We start from the raw sequence: 24,382 nt of genomic DNA, 5'->3' as shown, positions 1-24,382 counted from the left end.
TCAAAAGATTTGTAAATTTCACAATAAAATGCATTATTTTGAATTAGCCAATAGCGAATAATCAATAACGGCGCAAAAAGAGCAGTCAGCCGTCACATAAGCTAATATAAGAGCTGTTTATTAGCAATGATGTATATATATTAGTAAAACCAGGCAAGTAGCCAGGAATTTTCTACAAGGGATTTGCGAGGGGGGAGGATATTTTTTATATAAAAGAATTTAAATTATGTAAGAATGTCAACAAGTAATTCTATTTATAATAGCAGATTCAACAAAATCGACAGAATTGAACAAAACTAACTGCAAAGATTTGGAATATAGGTTGAATTTGATTTTGACACTAGTGCGCTGGGGCTATTGATCGTAATTGATATATGGGCAAATATTGGACGATCAAAAAACAAGCCAACATGTTCATTGACGAATATGAGGAACCGTTAGATGTTAAAAGAACGATACCCCAATTTAACCTTATGATTATAAAATTTGAAACTTATAAAATTGTGGTTTATTCCAACTAGAGCAGCGGTCGTGTAAGGGCGTGAATTATTTTCTTACCACAGTGAGCGGGCGGGCCAGGAATATAAATTTAGGCCGGCAACTACAACTTATACATCCATCTACAATCAATATAAAATTTGAAACTGATAGCCTAATATTTATCATAGCTATTTATAATTTAAGCGGTTTATTCAAAGAGGAGTTTGAAATTTTCCCCTCTTTAAATAATGGAATTCGTAATAAATTTATATTCAATTTTAATTTTCAAGTGTTACATCGACGATATCTATATTTTACACACAATCATATACATTATTCTCCAAATGAAACTATTTCTGGACAATTTTCTGCTATCCTTTTAAGATTAGACATTCGAACAGTAAAATCCTATTCCTAAGAATATACTATGATAATGAATGCATTGTAAATGAAGGAGTTTCTAATTGATTAATCTAAAAATAACTCTTGCATATTCACAATATTTTGATAGTTGGTGGTAGCGCATTAATTATTTTTAAAATTTATGAAGGGGGTACCATTGTAATTAATAATCTGAAAATATTGCCACCCTAAGCGAGAAATTAGGAAGGTAGATATACTTTTAAGGGGGGGGGGGGGGGTTGCATCTAATGAATATCCTCTAGGCGCTGTTGAACTCAACTTGGGTTTTAATAAATTGCAACTAAACATCTATAACCTGAACCGTTGTTAAGCAGAAAAAGAGAAATGGGCAATAGATCGCAAGTTGGAGTAAAGATAATCAGGTATCTGGAATTATAGGATAGGGGCATTCCAATTATTCTGCTTGCTTGAAGTGTAAAGAGGAGTGGCAATTGCACTTGTGTTGTGCCGGACTAAGGGTGCATTCACAGTAGAGAGCGACAGCTACATTACAAAATACAAATATATGTAATTACCAATGACTATTCATAGTGATCTTTTGCTACGTGACACGACATTCCAGCCACCTTTGTCGCATTAAACATTGAAATCAACTTACAAAACATTTTGTTTTTTTTTTCAAAGCGACATAACTACAATATGGCCGAAAAAGAAAATTTGCAAGTAAATTTTTGAAAAGCTATTAAAATAATAAATGTTATATATATATGTTAGAATATAAATAAATATTATGTTAATAATTTTTTATAAAAAATCAATAAAGAAGATTTAATTAACTCCATCAGATACCATCAGCTAAAGACAATATTGAGACAGGTAATTAAAGAGTATATTAATTTGAAATATTTTTCTTTTGCTGGCCAAATCAGCATGGAAAAATCTAAGAGATAGCTTTATGAGGGAACATAAAAACTATAGAGCCAGGAATTCAGTATAACAATTTGAAAAAAAAAAAATCCTGTTATATCTAAAATTGATTAAGCAAATATTGCTAGAGCAATGTATTAGTAAAGGAGTTGTAATGTATATATTTAGCATCATCATCAACTAGTATAGGATCAAATTTATCTTGCAAATAAAAAATTAATTAAAAAGAGGGATATTGATCAAGGTAGTTTGCATTTGTAAATATTTTTATTATTTTAAACTAGATCTATTTGAGCAAATACTTGAAATAGAAAAAATGAAAGAAAAAAGATTATCTACAAATTCTTGGATCAATGTCATTCATGCTTGAGCAAACTCTTGCAAAAAGATCAGAAAGGGGAAAGAAAAACTTATTAAAATTATTTTTGATATACTCTTCAATTTTGACAGTGATCAAGAATAATAAAAAATATTTTATTGTATCGTTATTATTTCATTGGAGGGCTTTTATATTATTTTAATCATATTTAAGAATAAACTTTCTTTTTATTAAATAATTAGAAATCAATATAAAAAAAATAGAGTAATATTTTTAAAATTTACTAAATTATAAAGTTATAATGGCCATGATAATTTATTTCTATTTGTTAAGTTTTTAGGTGGTCGATTATCTAAGTCCCCCTTATCAATTATTTTTGATAACAAAGAATTTGAGTACACACCTCCATCTGATTCACTGCCATAACTGCCAATAGCAATTACTATAAATCTACCTTTACCATCTACTAATGCTTGTAATATCATGGAGAAATATTGTTTATAATTGTAATATATGCTCGCAGATTTAGAAGGATTTTTAATCTCAATGTACTTGCCAGTACATGTTGTTATAATTATTTTTTCAATTGTCAATATTCCCATTTTATGTGAATAGGCTAAACTTGGATAGTTACATCCTGTTCGCAAATATCTAAGCAATTTTGATTGTATAAAATAAAATTAATATAAAACTTAGTGTGATCATCAAGTTTTCTTCTACTGATGTTGGATTTTTAATAAAATTTGTTTTTCATTAGTTTTGAATTAATATGAGTTAAAATATAATAAAAGGTTTTCTAATTACAAAATTTTAATTTAGATTATACAATGAAATATATACTTTGGTTAATCTCATATAATTGTAAAACTTTTCAGGATTGCTTATAAGTTTTGGAAATAGTAGTGAGAACTCTCCTTCCTCTCTTTTCTAACATTCAGATTATTTTTTTCTCCTTTTCATATAAGGATATAATAGGAATAATTTTAAAGTTTTATAGATACCTTGTTTTTTAAAAAATAAAAATATGCTTGTCGCACTCGCAACTACTATGAATGCTATGTCGCTTACGACACATCAGCTGCTCTGTCGTTTAATGTTGTGTCGTATTTGTAGTGTCGCATACTTAATCATGTGCATATTTTATTATTTTTATAAACCATTTTTATTTTACTTTATGAATTTACATTATAAAAATTTATACATAAAATTCTAGCTTTATAAAATTATTTTAGGATGTTAATTTAAATTTAAAAAAAATAATAATATGATAAGCAAATATACGAATTTTAAAATATAATATAATATCAGAGTTGTTACTAACTTTTTTAGTAGCTATAGCTAATAGCGGCTTATGTTTTTGTAATTATTTAATTTTTTGGCGCGCTACTTAGCTACTTTTAAAAAATATAATGAATCTAAGTATAAATATGAAAATTTAAATATAATATCATAATAATTATAATTTTTATGATTTATTATTAAATTTTGAAATTGAAATATATTTTCAATTTGTAATTTATATTTTCATTTGTATTATAAGCCTAAATCACGTATTAATCATTTAAAATGTCATCGCTTATGGATATCCAAATAGTTGAAAGTGATTCAGACAACTATATTAATGATGAAATGGAAGATACCAGGGAAGAAAATGTTCTTAATAGAATAGAAAATTTCCTACCTAGATTTGAAAAAATTTTTTAAATAAATATTAATACCAAAACTGACTTCAAATTTATTTGTTTAAAATGTAAAAAAAATATTTCCTCAAATCAATCCTGTAGCTATAACCTCTAGAAACACTTAAAGGTAAATTGTTATTTTAACATTCTAATAGTATTTATTTTATAAGACTGTTCATGCCAATCGTTTTAAGGAAATGGAGAAACATCTAAATAATTGGTATAGGCTACTCTACTTCCAAAAAAACTAATTCCTAAATTAAATAATAATACAAATGCCAATATTTCTCAGAAATTGGCTGATAAAGTTATACTTTCTGATCTGATCGTCTTTCTATATACTTGGGAATGATAATATTGAAATGATCTTATTATTAAAATGCAACAAATTACAATAAATATTTATTTTTATTACATAAATTTTTTTATAATAAAATCTAACTATTTTTTAATATTTATAAATGTTGTTATATATTTACTATACAATGACATCATAAGCATAAAATAAAACAAATATGTTTCTAAATTTTTTTTATAAAAAGTAACTTAAAAAGTAGCGAAAGCTACTTTTAAAAAATAGTAGCTAATAGCGCGCTACTTTTTTTGAAAAATAGCGATAGCGGTAGCATGCTAATTTTAAAAGTAGCGTTTAACAACTCTGTATAATATGAATGAAAAAAGTAAGAATCAAATGTATTTGACTACTGCAACTAGGAGAAACCTCACCTAGTAAATAGTCTTATGAAATAAATGAGAGGCAAGGATTGCAGAATATTATTTGCTCTTAAATATTTTTGTACTTCCCAATATTATATTATTTGTGTTCAAAATTTTATTTTTTAAAAAATGATTGGTTTTAATAAACTTTATATGATGATTCTAACAATTTTTTAAGTTAAAAAATAAAATCCTTTCAATATTTAAAAAAATAGCTCCTCCTCCTTCCTATGAAAAATTCCTGGCTCCGCGCCTGAACTGTACAAAAGTCAACTAAAATGAAAGCTAAGATGGGTGAACGTCAGATTGGATAAATTACCTAAAGTAGATGAGGAACATTATGACACTTGAAATAACAATAAATGCACTAGGGAATTCAATATCACCCATGTTTATATATGTTACATGATTGTAAATATTGTAAAATAATTTACAATTTATATTTTAATGTTAAGGCGTATTTTTATATTGTATTGTGACTTGATAATTAGATATTATATATATTCATTTTTTTTTATTTTTAAAGTTAATTGTTTAAATAGAAAACTAAATTAATATATATATATTATATTTTTGAAGAAAATTAAATTTATATATATATATTATATTTTCACACAAAACATATACACATTGTTTCTTAAATAAAATTACATATATATTTTTCTTAAATACGACATAAAATAATAAATAATTGTCTCACTACCTTGATCGTTCTCATATTATTATCGACTAAAACCCCAACGTTATTGCAAGTTTCCCCCCTTGCAACAATATATCCCAGAAAAAATATTATGACCATTACTTCAGAGATGGACCTATAGATTCTATTAGGATTTCTAATGGTTCTGGTTGGATGTATTTTGTATTTTTTTAAGACATTTTGCAAAGTATTCTAAGCCTATCAAAGAAAACAAAATTTTAATGATATTAAAATATCATAGTTCTCACCAGTCTTTGAGTTCAATAGAATTTTATAGTATCAATAATATAAATTAACCATACCACCACATTGCACTCATAAGTTGTAACATTTAGATAAAACTGTATTTGAACCCTTTAAAGGATATTACAAATAAATGATGCATGGATGAGAAATAATCCAGTATTGTATAAATTTTGCCGAAAATCTGTGATCCTGAAACAATAAAAATGAATTTAAATCTTATAGGGCATGGCTATATTCCTATAATGTTTAATGATGATAGATTTAATTCTCCTTATTTTGATAATGATTGAAGATATGGTAAAAATTAAAAATAATTATATATCTTTTATATCAATACCATTTAATTCCCCATTCAATCCAAATGAATTATGAAACTATAATATCATATCACCAATTGAGCCATTAATATTAATGAGCCATTAATATTAATGAGCCAATAACACTCAATAAACCTTATTATCTAACCTCAATATTTTTTACGTCTATAATGCCATATCCAAAATATATAAAAGGAAGGAACCTAAAAATAAGCAATCGTATTCCTTTTTAACCTCCTCTCCCTATAAAAAATGCCAAAGATAGGGGAAAATTGCTTCTAAAAACAACAACAATAATAGGATAAAATGATAATAAGAACGACAATAATAAAATAACGTGTTTAATATGTAAAAAGAATTAGTACAAATCTCATAATAATGAGGACTAGTTCTAATGTTGTGAATGCACTTTAGGAATACATAGATCCTATCTAATTTTTATCCATTTTTTATTTGTTTAAATTCAGTATTTCAATAATTTTTTATAATTATAATCTAATAGGCCGTGTCATAGGTCGCCGTCTTTTAAGTATCGGCTAAATAGACAAAAGAGCAAAACAAAAAATTTATAAAAAACAAAGAAGAAAAAAAAGAAGGAAAGAAAGAAAGAAAGAAAGAAAGAAAGAAAGAAAGAAAGAAAGAAAGAAAGAAAGAAAGAAAGAAAGAAAGAAAGAAAGAAAGAAAGAAAAGAAAAAAACATGGAAAAAAATAATGAAAAGTAAATATAACCAAAAAACAAAAAAAAAGAGATTAAAATACGAAAAATAATAATGCCATAATATTTAAAATAAACCAAAATAGGGTGCCCTTAATCAAATATTTTTTAGTCTATGCTAAAAAGCAATTAAATAACTAAATCAAGCCGGCCTAGGATGCAGTCGTATGGCTTATTAATAAAATATTTGCAATAATATAAATATCATTAAAAAATAATCAATATTTTACAGCCCAAAGTGCCTCGTGAGAAAGATCCTTTCTCAATTTTTTATAGAAAAATTATTAATGTCAAGAAAGTATAATTTAAAAAAAATTAGTGGAAATGAGATTATTCAATATTATCAAATAGTTTTAATTTTATTGATGTTTGCCTTTTAGTCACATCTTTTCCGGTCTTCCCCAATTATGATCTAATAGGAATGACTGAGAAATAAAAATTCCTCAGGTATTTATAACAATATATTAATATCCATTGTAGTTTCAACAACCTGCTCATTCGGAAAAAAACATAACCCTTTCACATATCAGCCAAAAGAGCCCTAAAACAACAATTTCAAGAACTTTTTCGATCAAACAAAGGTTAAACTTTGAAACTATACGCTACAATTTTTAGTTAAAAATTCCTAGGAATCATTATAGGAGAATGATTCATATTTTAAACTATTTAAATTTATTTATATTAATTGTCTTTTTTTGGAACTTATGCATTTGTATTTTAATCATATAAGTTATCTTATTGCTTACTAAAATCAATAACTTTAAAAAAATTAAATATTGAAAAATAATTTTTATAATTTAGGGGAATTTTTATAAGAATATAGAATCCATAGGTATTTAGAAAATATCATTTTAAGATTATTTACTAAGAGCGATTTTTAAATTTGAAAAATTTGATTTTAGCGAAAACATTCTGATACATATTTCCGGGCAAATAAGATTTTTTAAATTTAAGATCTTAATCAATACAAGATTTAAAAATGTAAGATTATAGATCTATGGATTCCATACCCTTACAATTAATGTACATATAATATTATTCCTTTTTTAAAAAAAGAAAAATTAATATTTTTTATTCGGACATAATTCGAAATTTAATATTATTTTTGCAATTACATCAATATAGTTTGAATAAAATACTGAAATATGTATAATTTGTCTTTATATGGTATATTTATTCTAAATTTGTCAGGTTAAAGATATTATCGATCTTCTGTCCTACTAAGGAGTTCGAAAAATGGATACCTTTGAAAATTATAGTAAAAGTGGCTATAACAGCGAATATAGTGAAAGCGTACAAACATAGCCTGTCTACGATCATCGAAACAAATTTCCAATCCATAGAAATTTCATGATCTCTATATATTAATAAGATAATAATAAAAATAAATAAATATCAACACATTTAATTATGTTAAATATTATATTGAAAATCTGCATGTAAAACACTTTGTTTTAAGAATCGGCATTGCAAAGCATTTGATAGGAATATAATGGTAATTATAGTATAAATGAGAACTATATATGAAATAAATTTTCAATATAACATAAAAAGAAGGAACTAAAAATGACTAATCGGCTTAGTGAAGAGTAGATGCTTAGAAAATGAGAGTGATAGATCTCTAGAGAGATCTTTTATATAGTATAATATTCCTTTATTGTTGGACCTATTCTAATAATTTTTAACAAATGGCTTTGCTCTTTATAACTTTGATATAGCAAATTCAAGAAATTAAACTCATTCTAGTTTCACGGTTCGGTTAGTTCCTGGTCCCTGATTTAATCAAATGCATACAATTTATAAGGCTGAAACGATATTCTCTCTTTTCTTTTCTTTTCTTTTCTTTTTTTTTGTCAATAAAGTTAATAAATTTATTTTATAGATAATGTAAAATGATATATTATTTATGATATGTTTTTAATCTATTTACATTTACACAATAATTTTTATTTAAAAACTAGCAAATATCTCCGGGATTTATATTTCCAATTTGTTAAGGAGTCAAAACTCTATAAAACTATTTATTGCTCTAATTTATATTTTTCAATTATGAACATTTTATTCATTTAGATAAAACCTTTTATGTTTTAAAACGTTTGTTTATGATAAAAGTTTACGATTTTAGAATATAAATTTCAGTTAATTATCAGATTTTTAAATTTTTAAATAAATATGTAAATATGTAAATTGTAATTTACTTAAAATAGAGTGATTAACTAATTATTTAAATAGTATATAATAATAAAGAAATGGTAACGTAAGAGCTAACAATTATCATATTTTAAAATTTTAACCTTCAATAAATATATAAAACATTCAAGATTATTCATTAAAAAATATTTAAATTATATGTTTATGGGAAAAATATTAAAGATGACATAAAACGACCCAAAGCGTATTATACACAAACGCGAAAAGGTTTTCTCATTTTATGGGGTAGGGTTACAATGAATGTACCACCTATTTTTAAAAGTATCATTTGTTTTTTAATATTGAGTATAAAAATAAATGTATATTAGCTATAAACCTATTTGAATGTATATGTTGTAGAAACTCAATTTTTGTATCAGGAGGGGGGGGGGGTTATTGTATATTTTTTAACGTTTAAAATGAACTTATCTAGCCATACGGGAATCAATACTTATATAAATCATACAAGACATTGCATTCCTTATAATTTTAACATGCAAGTTATATTTTATTAATTTAAATATAATAGGTTTCTCACACTTTAAATTAAATGTGTTACGATACATTAATTATAAATATATTTCCATAGTATACTTATCATCTTTCTTCATCTTTCGGGTTATCATTTGCAATTCCTTTAAGATTCTCTTGATTGATTCACATTGACATACGCTGCCTTTACAATCCACATTCTTATTAATAACTTCGCCTTTATTAATCCCAACATGCGTAGAGGGGGATGATTCTGATAGCTTGCTATTAGTACTAGAACCTGACTTATTAGAGAAAATTGTTTCTCTTGTTACATTGCGAGATATCAAGTCATCAGTCGCAAATTCTTTACTTCCGTTAGCCATAGAAAATTGGTTATGTACTTTTGTATTATAAACTTTTTTACGTGACTTATCAATGTAAATGTCGTTGGTATTCTCAAAATTATTTATGGAAGTATCATGTTGATACAAAAAATCGCACTTGGGACTTAAAAACGAATACAGCATTTTGTCTAGTTTATCCTGCCTGTGACAAGTATCTCTCAACCCATCATCTTCGAATATATTATCATCGTTAATATTATCTTCTGGAGGGGCGCTTGGATTTAGTCTTAAACTAGAATTTTTTCTACAAATTTGTCTAATGAGACAACAATATTTATGGGAGGAATCATTCAAGTGATCGGGCTGAGGTTTAAAGGAATTACGAAATTTAAATTTTAAAAGGTTTAAAAATATCTGACTTGTTTTTTCTATCAAGTACGGCGTATGTTTGCTAAAACTTTCATCAAATTCATCTTCTAAGTCTTCGAAACTCATACCATATGCCCCTAATTCGCGAAATTTAGAATTTACCCTATAGTTCCCTTCATCATCAAACATATCACTCATGGAATAAATGTCGTGTTCATTGGATTTGCCATGATTCATAATTATATGAGGATTTTTAAGTACTCTGGCATTGTGGCCTAGATAATCATGGGGTGAGTACATACAACCCGGAGTGTGAACAAAATTACTCATTAGGTCATCTGCGCTCTTTGCCTCGCTAAAATTATCAATCCTCTCGAAATTTAGGATGTTGTTAAGCATATTTCTGGATTGCTTTTCTCTTAGAGCTATTTCACGTAATTTTTTATGTAATTGAGACATCTTTCGCTTTGTTGTCCTCTCTTTATCTACTGGTCTCTCCATTTTCAAGATTTTGGCCATCCAATCTATGAAAAATTTGCGTACCTATTTACAATAATATGGTCAATGGGAATTTTCTTCAGAATATAAAACTTTTACAATATATAACATTCGGAAGATCTGCACTTCCAAAAAATTAATTTAATGTAAGGAGATAATTATTTTTAATAAAATTTATCAATATCTAACCATATACGGCATGTGGAAGGTCTCCGCACTTCTATTATGAAAATTCAATACTACCACAGTCATTAAGACCGAAGCCGAACACATTACCATTATACAAGAAAAATAAATACCTAAACGAAGGTTTAAAACAAATTAAAATACTATTACCAATATTGAAATAACAAATAACTTATAGGGTTACAGTGGATATATCAATATTTCATTACACTTAAGGAGAAGTTTAGTTTTAAAAAATCCTTTTAGACTGGTATAGGGAAATTGATTGAATATCGAGTAATTATGGGAAGATGATCGTTTAAAAAAAATTAACTGAATTTTCTTTTTAAAAAAGCGATTTTTTTCCTCATCCCTTATAAATAAAAATTATGATTTTTAAATTGGAATATGTGGCAAATAAAATTATACCTATCAGCGGGACGGAGTCAGAAGTGGCAGGCATTGTTTCAGCTACCAACAATAAAAATACAGTCAGCGAGAGTAATATTGTCACTCCTGTAAAAAAAGCATCAACTATCAATAAATGATGTTCTTATATTATAGTTCAGGGATAGTTAGACAAAGTACCATATGGTTAAAAATAATTTACGCCATATTAAAAGATTTAAATGTTTAAGAGAATCAATTAAAAATTAAATTAGATTAACTATTTATTATCTAACATATCTACTTCTGAGAATTGGGTTATTCCATATCCACCTTTTTATCAAAAATGATTTTTTTTACATAAATCATTTTTTTATAATTATACTATTTTATTTACATAAAAAAAATCCAAAATATTTATAAATTAGCCAATATATGGTTAACCATCCTATTGCAAACAATAGAAACTTAATTTTTAAAATTATTTTCCTGTAAAATTACAGAAAGTGGAGATGGAATAATCAAATTCTCAGGTGACGAAATATAACAATACAAAGTTTAGTTATATTGTAGTATTGTCAAAATATAGTTATTAGTTTATAACAAATTTAAAAGCAAAAAAAAATGACAGGTGAAAACCCAAAGTCAGTTTCTCTCCGGAATCAGGTGGTAAGGCAAATCCTAAAAGAGTCATCGAAGATATGAGCACACAAGGGATAATTATATTGAAACCATAGTAAAGAGTTCTCCTCCTAATAACTACTTCATAAGTTATATCAACGTAGGGTTCTGGACAGCAATCGTAAGTTTTAATATTTTTGGTAGCAGGTATCCCTATTTTTCCAATAATTGGTTATAATAATAAAACCATCAATGAAACCGATATTTTTTTCACTTAGACTTAGACGTTACTTGATTGATAAAGATTCCTCTTTTTTTCTTCTCTTTTATTTCTTATGTGGTAAGTATAGATAAAAAAAATTGGGGAAAGGTTAAATTTAGGCAAAATTTATTAAAATGGTCGCTTTATTTTCTACCAAATGTATTGATGCTTCAAAAATTTGCAATTTTATTCTCTATATATATAAAATATGAATATTACAGATTTTATTTTATCATTTATCTCGATTTTAACCTAACATGTCCCATTCTCCGTTTTGCATATAGGTTGATACATCCGCCGAACTATTTTTTAACTTCAGATCTATTTTGAAGCCATTGTATGTCCAGGAACCAAACTTTAATGGACACTTCTTTATAATTATACGTTATTTTAATTATTTCTTTATCTATCTTTATTATAATATGAATGAACCAAGAAATTAGGTGTCATTTTAGAGCACGTCAATAATTCAGCAATCATATGATTTTTTTAACTTCGGTATATAATATATCCTAAGTTTTGTTGGAATAACTTATTCCATCTCATGTAAGTATAATCTCTTAATTTTAAATCTACGATGAAGGCGATTTTTAAAGTCGAAAATGATTTTACCGGAAGTGTACTCCCCCCACGGGCAGAGTATCTATAATACTCTATAAAATTTACACCCTTTAACCTTTGTATAATTTATAATTTACATAAAAAGAATAGTCCACTTTAAAATTGTTTGAAATTCATAAAGAGGATACTTTACATATAATGGAATTCATTTCTGATAAAATAAAAAATTTCCAAACAATTCCTCATATAAACTAAAACATATACTTAATATATAAATTTTGCCTGAAAAGTTATTATAATGATGAAAACAATAAATTCCTTTTTAAAACAAAATAAGGTGTGTTATTGAAACTTGGTAATCAAATGGAAACCATTTGATGTCTATTTTACAGGTGCTTTTAAATATTCCAGGCGGAATATAGTTTATAGTCCCGTCACTTTTAAGCACGGCATTTGTTTGGAACGTTCCGTCGAATCTTTCATCGGCACTTTTAATAATATATTTTTTTAAAAAGCATATACATAGTTTTCCAATGAAACTAACTCTTTTTCGTGAATAAAGAATATAAAAATAATAACAAAACAGATAGATGCCGTTTATTGTTATTTTATGTTCGATTTTTATGGAAACCTTTAAACCTCCCTTTCCCCGCTTTTTCTGCATAATATTTTTAAATACATACAAACATTTAAATTTAGAAAAACATTATATTAAAATCGGCTAAAAAAGCATAAACTTTATAATAAAAATCCGCCTAAGACGTCTAACCCGGCCTAAAATGGGCTGAAAAATAAGTTGACTTAATCCGGCTCGTTCCGAGCTTAAATTTATTTTGAAAATACCTCAATCTCTCAAATTATAAGATATTCTTAATTCGATCATCATGATAATTTGAGATTGATGTTCAGGAACAATAAAAGTAAAAACAATGGAGTTCTTATAACTCTATCAATTAGTCAATGAAAAATAAATATCCAGACTGTGTCAAATAATAAAAAATCCCAGGTCGGGATTGAAAATAAAAAAAAACTCGGAAAGTACGGGATTTCTACGGGTTATCTGATAAAAATAATTTTTCTATAGTGCATAATATTATCTTTAATCAAATTGACCAACCTTAAGGTACACAATTCAAACTTCAAACTCAGTTTTATATAACGAAAGTTGTATAGGTGATTTACAAGCATGTTTTCCCTAAATACTTACTAGAATGGTATAATATAGATTATAAATATATATTAAAAAAATAAGCCTTAGGATAAAATACCTTTAGAAAAAATATTTAGAAGTTAAATATTCGGTCAAATCTTTTTTTTACAAACCTGTTGTACATCAAAATATCCGGTCTCCACACTTTGCTAGCAGCTACCCTTATATCTTTTATGTTTCCGTATTCCGATTCATTCCATTTGAGATTCACGTCATTCCATTCCTTAAAAAAATAGTATAATTATTTAATTTTATCAATTTTTTTAATAACAAATTTACTTGGAATTAAGTAATTATAAATAATAGTAATAATCAGTGGCATTGCTATTTCTTAAGATTCAAGCGCGCTAAAGAGTGCATTTTTTATATTTAGATATGTTTAAAAAAATTAGATCTCACAAATCAGATGTCGATTTGCTAACATGCTGGGCACTCCCCCCCCCTTATCTAAAAATTTAACGAATAAATAATTTTGTCGTAAAATTAATTAAATATACCATAGCCTCTAAATTCCAGATGGTTTTGTTGTTAAGTTTTGTGTATTTTTTTTTAAAATTTATATGAAAAACCTATATCTAAAAGTTCATGATAAAATTATCTGTATAGGGTAGGTAACTCTATACACGCATAAAAAAATATTATTCCGATGATTCGGTATTTCAAAAATTGAAAAACGTATGCTCTATATCATTTAAATTTTAAAAAATTTGGTAAAAACCCATGAAGGAATTATAAACCCTGAATCTTTTAAAGCCCTAACTACCTGTGTATATATTATAATTCACTTTTAACTCTTTTAATATCATCTTTGTTTTTCAATATTATAAATAATAATGGGGTTTATAAAATACATCGAAATGGGGATAAAGTTTTTAATTACAAAAAATCTAAAAATAATGTGGTTTATTTTATAATTTACGTTTCATGCATTTTAAGGACTATTGAAAACCCCCTTTTCACTGTCACATTTTATCAGCGGAACGTTCCGGAAACAAAACTATGGGAAAATTATGGAGCGGGATCAGTTCTAATGCTTTACGTAGCAATATTATTACCTATTTATAAAAACAGTTTTTTAATCAAATTTAAAATCATTTTGAACTTTTTGTTGCAAAATAATTAATATTTATAATAAAAGTTTTAAATTTAATCGATAATTTTATTAATTATATAATATTAATACCACTGCACAAAATATAAATGATGATCTTTTAGAGAATGTATATTTAATGTGTAGATGTATAATTGATCTATTATTAAAGATTAATGAATAAATTTATTATTATACAATAATAAAATAGAAAACTATACATTTATTTTAGAAATGAGTTCCGAAACGTTCATAACCTGAAATAAAACGTGTAACGAATTGGACCAAAATGTGAACAGAATAGGAACTCCCAAAAAAATACTTTTGTCTAAGTGTCTTCAACTTTTTTTTTGCCTATATAGTAGGTCTCACTAAAGGACCCTTTAAGTGTAAGTGTAATAACATTTTTAAGATTTTACAAAAGAAGTATATACTCAATTAAATAATCAAAACTTTTTTTTTACCAGGTCTAGCCATACATTAGATATGAGTATTTGATTCTTTTCATCCTAAATATTAATTTTTTAAAAAATAAATAAAACTTATATCTATGGTATACAAATTTATAAAAGATTAATTCAAAAAAAGCAAAAACTTTTAATCATTTGCACAAGATTCTTTTCCAGGTCCGGCCCAGCAGATTGTGAAAAATTTTGATTGCCGAGAAATTTCTTAAAACTTAAAAAATAGAAATTTCCCGTAATAAGAAGAGAAAGGAGGGGGGAGGAAGAGGCAAACCAGTTCCTATATTTCATATAATTTAAATGGGCGTATTATGAAAAATTTCATAAAATTTTCAAGTATTTTATGTGACGAGTAAAAAAAAAATAATACAAATATTTTAATTAGACCATCAGGACTTTTCAATTAGGAGAGCACTAATGGGCAACGGAATTGGTGAATAAGCAGTTTAGAATATGAAATCGGCAATATTTATGCAATAATTATTCAAAATAAAAGTTATTTATAATAGATAACTGTAATTATGTTATTGTTTATTCTTTCTTTTAAATGTTGGTAAATGAACAAAACGAAAAAACAACCTTAAAAAAATCTAGTTTTGGGGACCCAAAATATTGATAGAAGCCTGGAACCCCAAATGTCTCTATGTAGTTATGATCTTTATTATCATATTAACATATATAATATCATTCGCTTAATTATTGGAGGGTTCAAACTTCTTTTTTTTTGTTTAAATCGACTTAAAGGATTCAGATAAAAATCGTTATCCTTAAGGCTATGTTGCATTTACTTATTTAGATTATTACTCCACTTAATTTTAAATATGTTTTTTTTTAAATATAAAATTAATGGAAGTGGAGTTATAATCACACGATGACAATTACAAAATGTTAAAAACATTTCTACTCTTTTATTTTAGCTTAAATTTATCATTTAAGAAAAAAATTTAATAAATTTGATTTCAAAATTCAAACTAAAAAAATTTTTTTATCTTTTAAAAGTCCAAAAACATAACCAATACAAAAAACTTTTTTTAAAAATTTTTCATAAATCGGGAAATTTTTTCTATATATTTCGTGGATAAAGTTCCCCTTTGCATTCGTCCTATTATTTTTGGCGCCCGTCTTGTCTCCTTGACCAAACCGGATGGCGGCGTTAGACCCATAGCCATAGGGTCATTCTTTCGTCGCTTAGTCGCCAAGGCTATCGTAAATAGGATTCGGCCTAAGGCTAGTTCCTTCTTATTTCCTTCACAGTTAGGATTTGGAGTGAGAGGTGGGTGTGAAGTGGCCTCACATGTTGCGCGTATTTTTATAAATACTGAGGCCGATAAGGTTTTCTGCAAGTTAGACTTCAGAAATGCCTTCAACACCATCCATAGGAGGGCATTCTTACCATCTTTTTTACACCATTTCCCAAAATATGGGAATTTCCTTAATTCCTGTTATGGATTCCCTTCGTTACTCAAATTCGGGGAATTTTCCATCTCCTCCGAAGAGGGGATACAGCAAGGTGATCCTCTAGGCCCCCTGCTCTTTACTATAGGGATTCATGATTTGATCAAAAATTTAAAGACTAATTTCCAATTAGACCTTAATTTATGGTATCTCGACGATGGCTCTTTTGGCGGTTCTTTATCCAATGTTATGTCGGCCATAGAGTACGTTGAAATGGAAGCTTCGAAAATTGGTCTTTCCCTAAATAGGAAAAAGTGTGAAATTTCCTCCCTCAACAATAAGGATTTTATTCCTCCCTTAGATTTTACAATCATTCCGCATGAGGAACTCTGTCTTTTAGGTTCCCCTATTGGTTTTTCAATCTCCTTTTGTCAAAAAACTTTTGAGGATTTGATCCATTCCCTTTCCAATCCACTCAAGAATCTTCCTCATCTCCCCAAACATCAGTTCTTCTTTCTCACCAAAAAATGTCTTTTTCTACCTAAATTCTTACATTTATTTAAATCTTCCCCCGTTTTCCAGTACAATACTCTCCTTAAGGTCTTCGAATTAAAATTTAAACATTTTATCGAATCCCTTTTAGGCTTAAATTTTTCCGATTTCAATTGGTCCCTCGCCTCTATGCCCGCTTACCAGGGTGGACTGGGATTGTTACCCCCCTTCCTTATGGCAATTGCGTGTTTTCTTTCATCTCGAATATCCTTCGCCGATTCTATTTCCTCGCTTATCGAGTTGGACGATCCCCTTCTATCTTCAGCTAAACAAGAGTGGCTTACTCTAATCACCCAAGGCTCCGAGCAGCCAATTTCCTGCCATCTAAAGAGCTTCCTGGTCCCTATGCTTCAATGCTCGTTTGAAAAACTTTGTATGTATCCTGAGCTAACTAACCTTCAACTGCTCAGAAACGCAAAAAAAAACTCTAACGGCCATGAATGGCTAGACGCGATTCCGAGTGGTAAAAAGGAAACGTTACTCACAGACGATGAGTTTCAAACTGCCATTGGCCATAGGCTTGGTTGCCTTATCCCTTCTGTGGACACCTGTGCCGCCTGTCACAAACAGGTTGATCCTTTCTCTAGACATTGTTTCTCGTGTCTCAAAGTCAGTGGCCGTTTCCTGAGGCACGACAACCTTAATAGGTTAATCGGCAAAGCCTTGATTTCGGCCGGTTTCCCCAATAGCTTGGAGCCATTGGGGCTCCTAAATGCTGACGGTAAGCGCCCTGACGGCATGTCTTTAACGTCTTGGCACGGCGGCAAAAGACTTGTCTGGGACGTCTCTTGTGTTACCTCCTTTCCGGCTAACGGAAATACCGACCCCTTGGAACTACAAGAAACCAATAAGTTTAATAAATATAGATTCCTCCCTAACTCTTTTATATTTATTCCCCTAATTTTTAGCGTCCTTGGAAACCCCGGTCCCCAATCACTAAAGTTCTTAAATCAATTGGGTAGAAGAATTTCGTTAAGGACAGGGGTCAAAAACGAGTCCCTATCTCTTAAACAAAAAGTCCAATTTGAAATCCTAAAGGGGAACTACAAATGTTTCTTCGAAACACTCCCATTTCCCTCCTAGTTTATCAAATATAGTCATTGTTAATTTTATATATATTTTGCATCGCAACTATATTTAGATTTTAACCACAAAAAAAAATATTTTTTCGTTATAATTAAACAGTTATGTTTTAATATATATATATATTTTTTTTCCGAGTATGTACTATATTTCTTTTTTATATATCATTAGATTCTTTATACTTACAAGATAATAAATTATATCTAATAATAAAAAAAAAAAAAAAAAAAATTAAAAATTACAAAAATATTATTTTATTTTCTTTTAATGAAAAACAAAGTATTGCATTTTAATGATGTTAGTAAACAAAAATTTAATTCTGCTAAAAAAAATTATTATCATAAACATCAAGTATATTATATTTTGAAAATTTTTTGAAAGAGTGCGGGAGGTTCTGCCTATAGAAAGAGATTCCTTATTGACTCATATTATTAAGCAATGTAAGTTTTAAAGTAAAACAGTTTCATTTTATTATAATAGGATAAAAGAGCCACTTGCATATTGATTATTACTCAATAGTATACATGGGTCTTCTTTAGGCTAGTCACATCATTCACAAATCACGATTTATCTTCGGGGAAAGGGAGAACAGTTTAAAATTCAATTTGAAAAAATAAACTATACAAAAAAATTTTGGAACACGAGCCCTCGACTAGAGCCCTGTTAAACCACTGAAACTTAAATTATTAGGTGCCAATAAAAGATTTGTTAATTAATAATAAAATTGATGGAACGCTATTATATTATTACCACATCTATAATTTGTTGCAAGGTTATTCCCAATATGACATAAAGTGTATCGTTTTCTCTCTCCACAGGTCTTTCGAGCGGTTCGTAATCTTGGAAGAGATCTTTTAACAATCTTTTCTCGTATTTGCCTCCCTGAGATACTTTAAAAAAAATAAATAAAAATAGAGATAACTATACAATATATATACACATTATCTTGGTTTAAATTGTACATGTTTTGATGACTAAAACCACTTTTGCAGAAAATTAATTTCCCTAATTTATTTAATATATTTTTCTAAATAAGTTTTACTATTATAGAGAGAGACTCGAAATTTAGTTTATCTCTCATAAATTTGGCAATCTGTTTACAACTTTAAAATTTATTCTAATTTTGTGGCAAGGGGTAAATTTGATCCATCACTGGGGTAAAAGCAGACACTTTTATAAGCTTTTTTTATATCATAAATTTTTTTTTATTTTATTATTATTGTTTGTATCATCTCACTATCTGAATATTTCATTAATATAAATATATATATACACACTTATATATATTCCATTATGACAAAAATGCTCTCTCAAAAGTCAGGAAAAAATAAAAACATATAAAAATATCTCATTGATAAATGTCAATTAAAAGATTTTTTTAATAAGATAGTTTTAAAAAAAGTTTTAATCTATCAATGAAGATATGGAAAGAACGTGACTTGAATACATAAGCAAGCTTAAAACAAACATATACAACTCATCTTATTTGTCTCATTAGTGAAAAACTTATTATAATGACACTTGAACCAAAAAATAATTAAAAGTATTTTGATAATATACAATTAATTTATGTTTTATTTTTTAAACATATTTTTGCGGAGAATAAATTTATAAAAAGAAGTCTTACGAATTTCTTGGATATTTCTTCCATTGAAATATTTTTTCCTTCAAATTTCCCAGTAAAATAAATATTTCTTCAGAAATATTTAAATTTTCACTCTCCTTATGAAATATTTTTATCCCCTCCTCTCCAGCCTAAAGCAACAGAGTTGGAAAAAAATCTTCAAAGATCTTTTGAAGTTTTTTTCCCAAAATTTAAAAAAAAAAACTTTTGAATATCATAAAATTTAAAGATTTTTTCAAAGCAGATGAAAATTTTCTTTTAATTTTTTGTGATTACATCATAAAACATTTTTTTAAGCATAAAAACGACAAAAGATTTATTTATAAAATAATTTTTATAAAAAAAGATTTAGAAAATTCGGTAAAATTTGATCAAAAATCCTGTTTAAGCATGCAGAAATTTTATGTTGTAAAAATCTCAGAGATTAAAATCTTCGGAGATTTTTTATGTTTGAATAAATGTGGAACTCTGCTGAAAAATATTAAATTTTTCAATAAAATAGGAACAATTACCTTTTTTTAAAATAATGCATAGTTTAGTTTATAATCATTTTCCCCTCCCAGCACACCTCCTATTCTAACCCATTTGTGGGGGAGGAAGGCTTACTCTGTAATTTAACATTCGAACTAAAATATTAACTTTTTAATTCCGATTTTCCAAATATAATAGGGAGAAATTATAATACTCCTATCTTATAGCTATCATTTTTTCTAATGGGTTTATTTCTTAAACAAATATAAATAAGTTATCCATATATTGAATATGCGATTTAAAAAAATATATTCTTTTTGAGAACATGTAAATTTTCTCTTTTATAATATATTAAATGATTTTATAAACTCTTGAAAGCATCTTTTTAAAATTCTTCAATTTTTCAGAAATAAAAAAAGAAAGGATTTTATTTTATGCGTCTGTAGCACTGCGTTGAAACACTCTTATCTAGCTTGCAATTTATTGACCGCACTCTATTCTCTTCCCTGCTCAATGGTACTGAACATGCGTTTCTCGAATACATTCATTCCAACAATCTTCATCAATTATCCAACAACGTACCCACGCCATTGGTATTCGTCTTAACTGCTCCATCACCCACCCTCACATGTGTAAAGTTAACTCATCTTGACTGGTATGGAACTATTGACCCCCTGGCCCTTTCTAACCAAGAAATACACAGAAATTTCAAATGATCATTGTTTTATTTTTATCATTTCAACCACACTTACCACCTTCACTTGCCCTAGCATTCTTCAAAAATTTGGGGTCATAAATCACCAAACTCAAAAAAACCTCGAGAGGGGTTTTTTTAGACAAAAGTTGGCCATAGCTAAGAAAAAGAACTACATTAACTTTAATGGTAGTCTACTACCCGAAGAGAACTATCTTAGACTCTTTCTACTTATTATTTTTTCCTCTCGTTTTATACCATCCCCGGTCTTTATTGTTATTTTTTAAATTTTTTGTACATATTGTATCCCATTTTAATATAGATTATAATTATGCGCTCATATATTTATATTTGTTTTTTAATAAAAAATAACTATTTATTTAAAGTGAAACACCTATTCTGAATAAATTTAAAATATTAATATTTTTGAACAAGAAATTTGTAAAACTACTTTAAAATAAAATTGTAATGAATATTTTTGGTTCGGGAAAACTTTTATGAGGTCAAAAATAGCCATTATCACGGCAATTTCAATTTTTTATGAAGAAAATTATGAATAAAAATGAACAAATTTTTAGTTCTCACAACAGCACATGCATTAGGCGAAATCTTCTCCAAAATGTCAGGAACAAAATGAAACACCTCTAAAAAGTGATCCATTTATTTCAATTTTATTTACGTTTGACTTTTGAAGCTCATCACCTACTTGTTTTGGTATTATGAAAATCTATAATTTCGGTCCTAAAATAAAAATTTGAGTTAAGTCTTAAAATGGCTCGGGCTTAAAAAAAAAAATAATTTTTGGCAGGATCAGGTGTCTAAAAATATGGAATTTGTAACTCTAAGCTAAAACCCCTTTCAAATATTCTCAATTATCCTAAAATTTCTACTAACGATTCCGATCAAGGTCTCTGTCTGGTAAGCGATACTTGTAAAGGCTAAAATTAATCAAGAACTATGTGAGATATTGTATGTCTCAGGATAGGCTCGCTGTACCCTAACCCTAATCTCAATTAAAAATGATATTACTACATCTATAGATTGCTCATATATTATATCAAGCTTGGAAAATATAAAGCACGGAAAAGAAAATTTTAACTATAATGTAAAATTATTAATAATATAGTACTTTGGTTGTTAATATCTCATGCCATTTAAATTTATATTGTATTTACAATTTAAAATTTTATTTTAAATTGAAGATATTTTTTTCTGTATTTTTTTTTATAGTTTAAAATAAAATATTTATAAACAAAACTTATATCTATATAAAATTTGATACTCTAAATGTTTAATAAATAAGCCCGCTAAAATATTTTTCCCCAGGCTTCCTAAAGTCTATACAGATTCCTGGTTTGCTAATATATTTGCTGATTTGCTATTACATCTGCGTTTTTACTATTAAAAATTCGCTTTTTTACTATTAGATTGCGCTTATTTGCTCTTTTACTCATTTAGGTGAAACGGCTATAAATAAACAAACTAGGCATATAGGCAAAATGGCCCTCGTCAAATACTTACAAGCACATCCCTGATGAATAATATTATTGACTTTAATAAAATGGTTGCCTGTTAAATTTTATAAATCCTGAAATTACATACCCTCGAGAGAGATGGGCCTAAAAAATAGATATAAAATGTAATTCAAATATTCAGGCCAAGACAATTTTAAGAAATAATCGGAATTGGGTAAGACTGGAAAATGTGATATATAATTTATAAGAAAACGTATTTTTTTTTAAACTTTGAAAAAGATTTTTTAATATATTTTTCCTTTAAAAAAATTTAATTTTAAAAGAGATGATTATTTTTTAAAAAAATAAATTCCCAATGGATTACTCTGGAAGAAAAAAAATATTAGATAGCAAAATATGATTAAACACAACCAAAAAAATATTAGATTTTCACAAAAATATTTTAATAATTTATTGACTTTTTTGAGTAAGGAAAAGATTATCAAATAAAGTCAAATTATTCGTATAAATAAAATGAGTATTAATTTGTCACACAAGTGGAAATAAAAAATGAAATTAACTTTTTAAGATATAAATTAATCAAAAAAAAATCGTATTTACATTATGATGAATTAAAAACTCATATATACATTATTATAAATATAATTATTTATTAAAAAGCGAGGCCATTTTTTAATTAAAATGTGTCGTGAAAAGTAAAAAAATATGAAATATTTAAATTTAAGGAAGGAAGGAGGGAGGGACGGAGGAAGGGAGGAAGGGACGGAGGAAGGGAGGAAGGAAGGAAGGAAGGAAGGAAGGAAGGAAGGAAGGAAGGAAGGAAGGAAGGAAGGAAGGAAGGAAGGAAGGAAGGAAGGAAGGAAGGAAGGAAGGAAGGAAGGAAGGAAGGAAGGAAGGAAGGAAGGAAGGAAGGAAGGAAGGAAGGAAGGAAGGAAGGAAGGAAGGAAGGAAGGAAGGAAGGGAGGAAGGGAGGGAGGGAGGGAGGGAGGGAGGGAGGGAGGGAGGGAGGGAGGAAATTTTGTAGAAAAATAAATTACATATATAGAAAAATAAAATAGAATTTATTAATTAATAACTCACATTTAATAATGAAAAGGAATAGGCTAAAAATATAATAAATTTTTCGTTCCATTCCTCTTTTTAGAATATAAAATATTGATTTTAATATAAATTCCTGGATGAGAGAAATACCGTGAGAAGAAAAAAAAATTAAAAATTTCATGCCTAAAAATATATTTTTTAACATTAGAAATAAGGTGAATTGAATTTATTTATAAAATATTAAAAAAATTCTTTTAGTTAAAAATTATAATTTGCCATCACATGACTGGTAAACTTTTTTAAATCAAGATATAATATTTTAATCTGAAAATATTGAAAAATAGATATGATAAACAAATATTTAAAATAATATTATAAGGAAACTTTTAAAAATATAATACAAGCATAATAGCAAGTTTGTAATTTTATATTGTGAAAATTAAATTACCGTTATGAAAAATTAGAAGTAGTTCAACTGTAATTTGTGGAAAATAAATGAATATATTTGAAGAGTGATTTGTTTCTCAGTTAGCTAATAATATTTAAGTTACCAATATATTTAAAAGATTTGAATAATATTTATATTCCCGATCCCGAAAAATATAAAGTAAGTATAATTATTAATCAAACTACGAGGTTTATTATGATACCATAACTTATTCGGGTGTTTTGATAATGAATAATATAATACCCTACCCAATCTATAAGGTTAATTCAAATATCTCTCATCCTCTAAAGAAAATTTTCTTGAATTTGAGCCTATCCGCTATTAAAACCAGCCAAAATGGGTCAACAGGTCAGATCATAATAATGATAAGTATCATTTTCATGATAGCAAAAAATTTTAATACAATTTCCTAATTATTTCATATTCATACCATGAAAACTATAATTAAAAAAAATATGTTTAGCAGTTCTCATGTTAAACGAGAACCTCATTATCATA

General features: G+C 27.2%; 1 protein-coding gene across 1 annotated transcript; it reads right to left on the bottom strand.

The window, feature by feature from the left end:
* Positions 1-7,600: 7,600 nt before the first annotated feature.
* Positions 7,601-23,645, bottom strand: LOC135922675 (uncharacterized). The gene is made up of 11 exons (XM_065457107.1): positions 23,476-23,645; positions 18,882-19,021; positions 15,102-15,146; positions 13,661-13,770; positions 12,690-12,825; positions 12,029-12,146; positions 11,533-11,727; positions 10,936-11,022; positions 10,531-10,640; positions 9,251-10,386; positions 7,601-7,823 (listed from the first exon to the last, which is right to left on the bottom strand). Exons 1-11 carry the CDS (start codon positions 23,639-23,641, stop codon positions 7,640-7,642), a joined length of 2,427 nt encoding a protein of 808 aa, XP_065313179.1. The 5' UTR covers positions 23,642-23,645; the 3' UTR covers positions 7,601-7,639.
* Positions 23,646-24,382: the final 737 nt, after the last annotated feature.

This window comes from Gordionus sp. m RMFG-2023, chromosome 1 (assembly GCF_954871325.1).
Source record: "Gordionus sp. m RMFG-2023 chromosome 1, tfGorSpeb1-WG-v2, whole genome shotgun sequence".
NCBI classification, from domain to species: domain Eukaryota; kingdom Metazoa; phylum Nematomorpha; class Gordioida; order Chordodea; family Parachordodidae; genus Gordionus; species Gordionus sp. m RMFG-2023.
Note: the sequence above shows the minus strand (reverse complement) of the source record. Positions and strands in the feature narration are given on the sequence as shown.

Coding starts and splice junctions, on each gene's coding strand:
- LOC135922675 (XM_065457107.1), bottom strand. CDS start 23,641: ATGTTAAAAAATATATTTTTAGGCATGAAATTTTTAATTTTTTTTTCT. Junction 12,826..13,660: donor GATATTTTGATGTACAACAG/GTTTGTAAAAAA, acceptor TATTATTAAAAG/TGCCGATGAAAGATTCGACG. Junction 10,641..10,935: donor TGACTCCGTCCCGCTGATAG/GTATAATTTTAT, acceptor ACCTTCGTTTAG/GTATTTATTTTTCTTGTATA.